The following is an 11,237-nucleotide window of genomic DNA, read 5'->3' on the forward strand; positions in this document are numbered from 1 at the left end:
ACCATATCCCAGTAATACTTAGCTTTGCTGTCTCTTTGCAAACCAAAAACCACCATAGCAAGAACTCCTACCATTCAACTCACAACATATTCCATGCCTGAGTTTACGGATCAAAGGGAAGAAAACAGAGTGAGGAGATTTTTAATTACAGACCTGAGAAACCTGGTAAACAGTGGAATGTGTCCATTGACATAAAGATACTTAATGCACCAAGAATTAAGAATTGCAGGCAACATTTTATATGTAGCCTAAGGTTTTGTTTTTTTCAGCATCTGCAACTCTAGCAATGTCTCAAATAGGCATTCATCTGTTGACTATCAGCCTAAACATCCTAAAAGAGAAAAAAAAATCCTTCATAACTTAAAATATTATTATTTATTTGCTGCAATTTCAAGCATTGGTGATAGATCCTTCAGTTGGCCAAAGTAGTTACATAGTATAGAAATAAATTCATTTACAGTCTACCTTTCACAAGCTAACTCTACACTCAAGTTCCTCAATTCTTGTTCCCAATTTTTATCCTACGTGCTTCAAAGTTTTCTGCTACTTAGCAAACTGGCAGGACTCAGAGGTCAAAGACCTAAAATGCCAATTAAAACAATTCTTATTTATTTTTTAAAAAGGAAGAGATAAAAATGAGAAATCAGGAGTATATTTTCCTGGAAGAGGTTGGTGATTGGGGATCTTTGCGCAACTAATCACTACCAGTTGGAGTATAAAGTCACAGTAGCAAGCTTAAGTTTAGGCATGGCATATTAGTCCAAAAAAGGGATGACTAAATTATTCAAGTATATTTACAAAGCTGCTTTATGCTCAAATCTTCAAGTTATTTGAGAAGGAAATGGCTTCACTCAAGTATTCGCAGAAATTTCGAATACTTTAGATATCAGAGACCCTGTCTTCACATTAAACCTGTCTTCAATCAGTTACAAGGTTGGATTCCAATCGTTGGGATTATTTAACAATTCTTGTTTCCTCTTAAATAGGTATGACAAGCTATTGCTCAAACCACCACTAGTTAAGAAATAAGACTTACTAGTGGGCTGTACTTCTGCCTCGTGAACAGCAACTATACCTGCTTCTCTTGTGTATGATTTTACAAACCTGTCTGCAGAAAGATTATACATCGTATGCACTTCACTGTGAGGGACCTGTGTTTTCCCCCACACCCAAGGACATTTTTTTCCTAAACCTACACAGTCATTTACACCCCACTTGAACAGAAGTAACCACAACAATTAAAATTTAGATTGAGCATAAACAATAACTTCTCCGTGTCCATTAGGTCACTTAACATTTTTTTAACCTTTTGTAAAATAGTGTTCCATTACTTCAGATAAGTTATCTGAAAACCATAGATGACTGAAGAAAGGGCATTATTTAACTCATTTTCTGAGGAAAGATTATTCATTACATTTCAAGACTTAAAAGGAAAAGAATTTCTTGCTGATGCAAGCAAAGGTGATAATACCTGTAAAGAAATATGGAATTGTTACTGATATACTAAACCTTTTTATTAACAAGAATCCTTAATGTATGTATACCAATGGAAAAAAAGGTAAATAAAATTAGCCTTCTAGTGGTAAAGTGTCTGATAACCAATAGGTCACTAGTATTAATGTCATGAAAAAACCACAGCATCTTTTATTGTGAAATTAGCCCTTCAGAAGATTGAGGCCTCTTTAAGGAGTATTTCGGAAGAAAACACATTAATATTAATAAATTATTTCAGCCAAAGTGAAACCAGGATTGGTGAACCAGGGAAATGAGCTCAGAAAAGGCTTAATTCAGTCAAACCTTCCAATGATCACCTGCCTGGGCCCTCCCTGGGCATGTTGCCAGATAAGACAGTATGTTGTCTACAGGATAACGCACCATGGGGAAGAATTCTAGAACCTACGAAAAGGAAGCCAATTACAGGCCCAAAACCTTGCATATCTCAGAGCAGGTGTGCTTTATCCTCAGGGCTTGATTTGATTCCAGGCAAACCTGAGGGAGGTACTAACGCCCACAACTACCTGCTAGACTCCAGCAGACCCCAAGATAACCTCTCCATAACCCTTCCTACCTTCCAGAACCAAAGAGGGGATTAAGGGCCATTCCATCCCCAGGGACTCAAAAGAGGGGGGAAAAGGCGAGTTCCCCTAGGGACCTTGACCCCACGCACTCAGATTGACACCGCCCTGAGAAATACGTTCCTCCATTCTATCCTCCAGTTCCTTCAGTGACCTTCTGTTCCTACTGCCTCGGGGATGGCAAGAGGCAAGCCACCGCCGTTCCCCCCACCCCCAGGGGAAGGTGCCTTTCCCAGATGAGAGCCGCAAAAGGAAGAAAAAAAGATTGCTCCTCCCCAACCCACCCGCCCTACAACTCCTGGGTGCAGACACGTTGGGGGGAAAAGAGCAATGGGAGGTGACAGTCCTGCACTGACCCAGGCGATGAAACCCATGCTCCGGAAGAAACACGGAGAATTCCCCCCGCTCCAACCTATCCAAATGAATGAACTGAATAAAACGGGGAGAGGGGTGGAGTTAGTATGCGCAGTTCCTGCATCCAGGAAGCGAAGACAGAAAGGCCCTCGAACCCACGACAGGCCTCGCGGCACTTTGCACCCCGACTCTCGTCCTTTCCATCCAAACCCCACATCACTTAACCCTTTAAGCTTTCCAAAATAGCGCCCCCATCCTCCATCTACCCCGGACACCGACACCCCCCACCCCCACCTCCGATTCAGCTTTTTGCTTGGGCCTAGACTCCAGCTTTCTCCTCCTTACCACCCTCTCCACAGCCCTGACCAGCCAGGGCCCAGTCGCACCTGAAGATGCTCCTGAAAACGAATTGGCAGAATCTGGGCCATGGCGCTGTCGGGGGTATGGTCTCCTCCTGTCACTGGGGCTGCGGGGCAGTGGCTGCCCGGACTCTCCAAGGGAGAGGAGGAGAAAGGGGAGGGGGGAGGCTGGGCTCAGCAGGATACTCTCCGGGGACGCAGGAAACTGGCAGGCAGACGAAAGAGCTCGGGTCGGGGGCGGAGGCTCCAGGGTCCGGGAGAGCCGCAATGGCGGAACCGGGCGCAGCGCAGACTCCGGAAACGGCTGAGCCCTGCGGAGGGATCCCGGCGACAGAACTCCGCCCAAGTCACCTCACCCCCTCCGTCTTATGTACCCCTCCACGGAGCGCCGCGGTGCCGCGGGCGCAGGAATTCTGGACGCAATGCGCTGTGGGACTCGCTTACTGCTGACACATGAGGGGAACTGGAGGAAGCGAAGGGACTACTTTTTTGGACTCATCACTTTCCCCAGCCTCCTGCTTTTCCCTCCCTCCTTTTTTTTTTTTTTTTTTTTTTTTGCATTTTGCCACATCATGCGACTAGGGGCGACCGACGTCATTTCCGTGGGCGCTTTAGGTCCCACCCACGTACTTCCAGGTGCACGTGATGCTGGTCAGGATGGGTTGGCTGATTGCTGCCAGAATGCAGAACGAGTTCTAGAGAAATGTGGAGTCTCCTGGGAATGCGGTGGCTGTTGGGCCGCCTTGAGGAATGGTGGTGCTGCTCCCGTCCCCTGTGGGTCCTGCCTATTTAAACTGAATCCCTTACGAAGAGAACGTGGAGTGGGCAGATGGGCCCAGCCTCCCGCCTTCTCCGTGACTCAGGGAAACGACCTCCCTGCAGAGCGCTTTTTTGGCAGCTGGCTGCAGTTCTCCCCCGCCTAGTTTCATATGGTGGGTGTTTTCTTACATCTCAGGGACGGGGGAGTGAAATGGGGTTTAAAATCCTCCCTGCCCTATGCACACCCTTCTGACGGTTGGAGAGACACGCTTGGACTCTAACTAGAGCTAGCAGTCTCTTCGGATGTTACTTTAAAAAGTGGCTCGAAAGACAGTGAAGGCCATTTCTAAGGTATCTCAAACTGGCCTTGTGATAGCTTTTAACGTTTCTGCGGACATTTTGGCGGACATGCATATCGGCCTAGCTTAGTAATACATTTGTCTGGTGTTAAAGGATTTGAGTGTCATAAATACGCGGAAGAACTGGACCAAAATTGTAGCAGGAATCTTTTGGCCACATCAAATCACGAGACTCGAAGATTTAGATAATTAGGTTAAGGGTGGTTTGTAAAACCTTAAGGTCCTTAAGGTGTGGCTAATGAACACTCTTGGTGAAAGGGATTAACTATTGGCAGGGCCACCTCCACATTGCTTATAAATTAGCAGTGTTTGGAAATGTAAACGCTTCAAAGCAGGAGTGTCGTGTCTTTTTCTAACAGCATTAATGTATCTATCGTATTCATAACGATTAATAACCTTCCCAGTACTTTTATTGCTAAATTGTAAGCTGTAATATTTCATAATAACACAAATACAATAAGGACAAAAAAAAATTAGTTCTGTGCCTTTCATCTTGATAAGAGATGTGATTATTTTTCCAGAAAGATCTTGAGGAAATACTCAAGTATACAGTGATTTTTAGTGCCCTTCCCAGTTAAAAACGTAGAACACTAAGTATGCAATGATTTTGTGTGTTAAGCAATTTTGTCTAGAGAAGTTTGCTTCATCATTTAAACTGCTTTGTTTTTCCCAAAATATATGTCACATACTGAGGATGAGGGAAGAATCTTTGGCAGGTAAGAAACAGCAGAGAACGTTCTGCAAAGAAAAGCCTTGCCACCATGTTATAAGAGTGAATATTTATGCCTGGCAAAATTTCATTTTATTAAGCCAAATACTTGAAGATGTTCTGTATTCTGCAACATTTTAAATGACCTTCCTAATACCAGTATAATAGTAGCTGCTTTCAGTCCTTTCTGGAAATAGACAAATTCTAAATTAAAAATCTATAGGACTTATTGTTTTATTACAGTAAAAGCTATAGCTTAAGAAACATTTGCAATTAGAACCTGGGATACACGTTATATCATGAACAAGCCACTGAAATTTATTAATAACTTGTGTTTTCATACAGACCTGTATAATTTTAACTACATTTAGAATCCCCAAAGGAATTGATTTTAGCTTGGATATTTGGTGGGCAATATCTAACCAAAAGTGCAGAGGTTGTGTTAAAGTGATTGCTGTGTCATCACACACAGAAATCTAATGAATGCATAGTTCTCAGAAATCATTTAGAGAGAATAAAAATAGATTACAATATACCAGCTCATTTTGAACACTGTATCCTTCAAATCAATAAATCCAAAATTTTTCAAGAGAAAAAAATGGTCCAGATGGTAAAAAAATTGAAAAACCAAAACTGCATTTTAAAAATCAGTAATTTTGACTAAGGTAATAAAAGCTTTGTATGGTAGTATGCTGTTGTCGCTAAAGGTGCAGAGGCAGGGGAAAAAAGATTGTCAATCCTTGGTTTAGAAGCCCCAAAGGCTGAGTCACTATGAACAGTTACCTGAGCAGTAACTGAAGGGCTCTGTTTTCAGGTACCATATTAAGTTAGAGAAGAAAATAAATAGCCTAATAAACCAGAAAACAAATGCTGGGGGTTTTTCTCCAAGTATAACAAAGTCTTTTAATAAGAGTACTACTATGAATGTATCATCCTTTGGTTTCAGAAAATGGTTTAGTAAGGTAGCCATGTTTAAAAATGGTCAAGTTCTTTCAATTTGAAGCTATTTTTTTAGCAGAATATCCTTGCTCTGAGTCACAGCAAGCACCATTAGCAAAAACTGCATTGTTCATCTATTTTAAGGATGATGCCAATTTCTCAAAACCTATTTTATATTTTATGCCGATAACTATAATACATGTTACCTCATATGAGAATGACACCTCAGAAAAACTTATCATTGTAGAAAGTTCCTCTGTATTTTTCATCTTCAAGCAGTCCCTGAATTAAGGTCCCTGCTATTTAACTTGACCTTTTAAAAACAGTGTGAGCTAGCTGCATTGCAAAAACCACAAGTAAAGGCATTCCTCAAACATTAAGAGATTAATTTTAAAGCAGAACTTTAAATCTAACCCACCAGTACCAAATATTTAAAATTCAGATTTTAGCGAAACCAAACAGGATATACTTGAGCATTACCCAAGTAAGATAAGTGGTTTGCCATTTAAACCGCAGCTTTGAAACATCTCAGCCCCTTAGGGCCACTGATACGAATCCCAGCAGGATTAGATCAAGGGCAGTACATCAAACGCACAGTAAGTGGCTCAGGTATCAGTCAACATACAGTGCTCGCTTTATTTTAGCCCTGTATAAGGCACTGATTATAGGCAACGCTTACCCAAAAGGACATACAAAGGAAGAAAAAAAAATTTGTGGCCTTTTTTAGAATGAAATGGACTCGAACTTAACTCGGATACTCAGTATCATTCACTCAGGCTTGCCCTAAACTTAATTTACATAGACAAGTTTATAATGTATCAAAGATGGCAATAAGATCTATAGTGAATCTTTATTCCATGTCAGGATAGCCAAGACTAGTCCTGTGGGAATACGGTCTGGAATCTAGTCATACATATTACACAGGCCCCTCGCATGTTTTCTAAAGGTTAAATCAGAGCCCAGCAAAGGAATAAAGTGGCTTATAATAACATTACCTTACAAAGTCATCTCAGGAAGGTTGGTTCAAATACAGAGCATTGTGGACAGAAAACCCAGAAGTTATAACTCTGGTAATCAATAGGGGGTCAGATGCCACATCACAACATCTCTTGTACAACCAAAAACAAGTCACAAGAAGCTTGAGAGGATCTATAGAATGAAGGGCAATGAGGCTCAAGGCGTGGGAATGATTGTTAAAGGCTACTTTTTTTCCTCCTTTCTAAACATGTGGAACTGTCTTTTCACTTTCTAGAGTTATTACTGTCTCCAATTCAAAACAAGGCATGACCCATAAACATGTTCTCTCAGTAATCTTAAAATTCTGTCACACTCCAGGGGTAGGTAGTCCCATCAGTGGCAATGTACACATATGCGACCTTGTTATGGTAGTCAACTCTACTTCAGAACAGAATGATTAAGGACTGAGATTTAGTAAACAAAGTTTTCGTTAACTGAATAATAGCTAAGTTTCAAGGAAGTGTAAAATTTAATTTACGTGGTCAACAAACACTTTTCAGTACAAAAAAGGAAAAATGTTAAAATCTTTGGAAAAGGCTTTAAAAAAAATTTTATGTAGGGAAAGCAATTATGAAACTTAAAAAGGCCTCAGGTTCATCACTGTGACTTTTTTGTACAATACTCCTGCAAATGTTGCCTGGTCCAAGTATGTACCAAATTTAGAACACACTAGAAATGACTTTTTAAAAATTGCCTTAGCTCAACATGTCATGACTGATAAAAGAGGATTATGTAAAATGAACCCAAAACCGGGTTATTTTCTTTTCCTGGTTGCTCATATTCCAAATAACTGTTGAGTTTAATGTATACAATCATACAACTACTATTTATAACACTCCAGTAATGAAAATATGTAGCATTCATATGAACCTACCTCATGGTTATTGATTTAAATTTTATTTTTTTCTGAACCAACCCTGTTAGCACTAAAAGGCATGAAAAATGAAAAGGTCTCTTCAGGTTAGGTATACCAAGATAAACCTTTCCACAGGGTGAAAATAAAAATCTGATAAAGACAGCCCTTTATCATCTCTATATTTTCAGATTATCTAGCTAACCATTAGATCAGTTGTAGAGATGAGATTACACGCCTCCTTCCTGAGGAGGCCTTAAAAATTCCATTTCTGGGGTGGCAGGTTGGCTCAGTTGGTTAGAGCACAGTGCTCCTAACACCCAGCTCACCGGTTCGATTCCCACATGGGAATTTTCACCCTCAACTAGAGTGAAAACGACGACTTGACTTGGAGCTGAGCTGTGCCCTCCACAACTAGATTGAAAACAGTGACTTGACTTGGAGCTGATGGGTCCTAGAAAAACACACTGTTCCCCAATAAAAAAACTAATATAAATTTAAAAATTCCATTTCTTGAAAAGGAACTACTGGGATACTGAGCTGGCATGCAATGGCAGTCTATAAATGTTGCACACTTTTTAAAAGGAAATCCCCAGTCCAAGATGACTTTCAAATTTTCCTATCTGCAAAATGAGTGGCACTCAAGTTATTCTTCATTTGACCTACTAAGTGTTAACCCAAATTATAGACTAGAAACTGCAAAACACTTCAAAAAAGCCCCTTTCGAGGTGATACTGATAATCTTTCCACTATTTAACTCTCATTCCTTGCCCCAAACACACAAATCCTGTCTTTTTTGTTGTAGTCCAAGTCCTACTTTACCTTAAAAACTAAGTTTAAAATCTATTTACCCTACTTCTCAAGCTATTATAGCATTTATTGACTGCACCACCTATTTGTTTCGAAGGCTTGGCTAACTTATGTTGTTAATAATCACACCCAGAGTTGGCACAACAATCATTTCTAAATACCACCACATACAAAAAGCACCAAACTGGGTGCTAAGCTATATTTTGGTTTGACCGATCTCATTTCCTATGTTTCAGCTGAGCACCAAGTAATATTAGGTTAAGAAACATACAGAGATTTTATCATGAATATGTGATTCTTTGAAAAATCTTATATAGCTTCACAAGAGTTTTGTATTCATATGTTAAGGTTAAAGGAACAGCTAACAACCAATAGGTATTATTTTGAAAATCTTTGGGAGACTAAAGATTAAAATTTTAAATTATTGATTCCTGACATTATGCTCAATCCCATCAGTTCTGCTATGAGGAAAAGGTAAAAACCAGGAAAATCGGTTATTTCATGAAATTAAGATTTTTTTCTTTCAAATAATTTTAATTAGGCATATGAAAAGTTGCTACCCTGGATTAGAATGCAAGTGATTAAAAAAATGAAATCAAAAGAATATTTCCTGACATGAAAATTATATAAAATTGAAATTTCGTTGTCCATAAATAAAGTTTTATTAGAATACAGACATACGCATTTGTTTATGTATTATGTATGGCTGCTTTTATACTACAATAGAGTAGTTGCAACAGAGACTATGACCCAAAAGTCTTAAAATATTTACTGTCTGGCCTTATCAAAGTCAAATGAGTTAATTTTATTTCTTGTAGACAATTTAAACATAAGGAAAAATGGGGGAATATCTAAATATGTAAATTAACAAAATAATGAGGCACCTTTTTTGGTCTTTAATTAAAATAATATTTTTGAGATTACAAAGCTGCAGTAAGACAGGCACTTTACTACATTGCTGTTAGGAATGTAAACTGGTTTATCTGTTCTGCGAAGCAGTTCAGGAATAGGTATCAGGAGTCTCAAATATCACTTTCAGTGCTGTAAAGAATTTGACCATAAAAACATACCCCTATTTAGTCAACCACTTCCCTATTGATAGCTATATGTATATTGTTTTCAATGTTTTACTATAGAAACAATGGAATATATAACATTTTTATGAATGCTCTATTTTAAAGGTTTTAATGTATTCAACATAAATCAACTGATGCTAAATCTATGGGAGTCACATTTTATGAGAAACAGAGTATTTTATATAATCTCAGAGTTCCGTGAGCTTGCTGGGTCACAGGTTATACACACCTTCAACTTCACGAGACAGTGCCAAAATGTTCTCTAAAATAAGAACAATTTATTCTATGTCAATACTTTTCAGACATATTATTGCCAATCTGATGGAAAAGAATTGTTGCCAACCTGATGGCATCTCACTGTTATTTTCAACAGTCTTTTCCTAATTACTAGGAAGATTCAGTATCTTCTTTATTGACCATTTGTGTTTCCTCTTTATAAAGTGACTGACCAGGTTCTTTGCCCAATATTCTATGATAATATTTGTCTTCATTTGTTTCTTTTTGTTTTGTTTCATTTAGTAATTTGAAGATGAATCCTCATTCTTTTTTTTTTTTTTTTAAAGATTTTATTGGGAAAGGGGAATAAGCCTTTATTGGGGGAACAGTGTGTACTTCCAGGATATAATCCTCATTCTTTTAAGAACAAACTTTATAACCACCACTTTTCCTCCAAAGCTCTTTCATCTTAACTAGATCCGGTATTATTCCCTTCATACTATTTCTCACAGCCCTCTCAATGGAAATAAATTCCTCTTATTGACACCATTTTCACAATTACCTTAAAGCTGTAATGATGTCATCCATTCCCCTCCAATATATTTACATAGAGCACAGAAAATACCCAAATTCCATAATGTGCCTTTCAAAGCCTTCCATAATCTGTCCTCAACCAACATTTTCATCTTATTACTCTCCTATATATACTCTATGCACCAAATAAACTGTACAGTTTGCCACCTATCTCAGATACCCCCTGCTTTCTAATTGTCTTGATCTATGCAGTTCCTAGCACACATCTGATTATCGGAAATTCTTCTTCAAGGAAAGCTCTTCCTTATAATATAATGCCAACAAATAAATATAGGAAAGAATTAGAAAAAAAAATCACCATTTTTCAACCATATGAATAAAATTCATTCAGGTAAGAATCATCAGTTCATGAAAACCCACAGGATGGTAATTTATGAGGAATAGGCTACTTCACATAATCTCAAAATATCCCTCCCCCAAATTACTTATGAGTAACTAAATTGAAGAAATAAAAAAAACACTGAAACCAACTAATCAAAATTAATATCATCAATAAGGGGCAAATACCACGTGCCTCCAAATTGGATGTCTTGAGAAAGACACTGTTACCACTTATGCAGTATTCCAGTCAAAAATGCATAACCATGAGAAACCCAAACTTAGGACATTCTATAAAACAACTAGCCTGCATTATTTAAAAATATTATTCAAAAATGTTAAATGTAAAAGACAGACTAAGGACTTTTTCCAGATTAAAAATTATACATGATTCTTAACTGGATCCTGAACAGGGGAAATTACAAAGGACATTATTGGGAGAATTAATGAAATTTGAGTATGGACTATAGATTCAGGTTGTGTGCTTAATAAATATGTACTGAAATAAAAGAGCTTTCATTCCAAGAATCCACATCTAGGAAATGCAAAGATACATATACCTGAGAAGAGAAACTGACAGGACTAATGTGCTGAAACAGTGTCTGGAGCACTGAAGATTAAAATGAGCAAATTAACAATTCTGGGAATGTTCACAGAAACCATCACCACTCACCTTACTTCAAGAACAAACACATGGTCCACATGTGATTTTTCAATAAAGGCTTCAAGTTTCTAATATTGAACAGAAAACTGTTTAGCTGCCAAAGGAAATAACTGCAAAAGTGTTAGTCACCTATAA

The 11,237-nt window shown here is 38.4% G+C and overlaps 1 protein-coding gene across 2 annotated transcripts in view; it reads right to left on the reverse strand.

Annotated features, from left to right (window-relative positions):
- Positions 1 to 3,285, reverse strand: part of CLTC (clathrin heavy chain) — a 64,352-nt gene extending 61,067 nt beyond the window's left edge. For both annotated transcript variants that reach the window (XM_081029025.1, XM_081029024.1), the window contains exon 1: positions 2,816 to 3,285. In XM_081029025.1, coding sequence (XP_080885151.1) covers positions 2,816 to 2,857 — 42 coding nt within the window. In that variant the 5' untranslated portion in view covers positions 2,858 to 3,285. The remainder of the gene's footprint in view (positions 1 to 2,815) is intronic.
- Positions 3,286 to 11,237: the final 7,952 nt, after the last annotated feature.

Source organism: Rhinolophus hipposideros (assembly GCF_964194185.1).
Source record: "Rhinolophus hipposideros genome assembly, chromosome: 20".
Lineage (NCBI taxonomy): Eukaryota > Metazoa > Chordata > Mammalia > Chiroptera > Rhinolophidae > Rhinolophus > Rhinolophus hipposideros.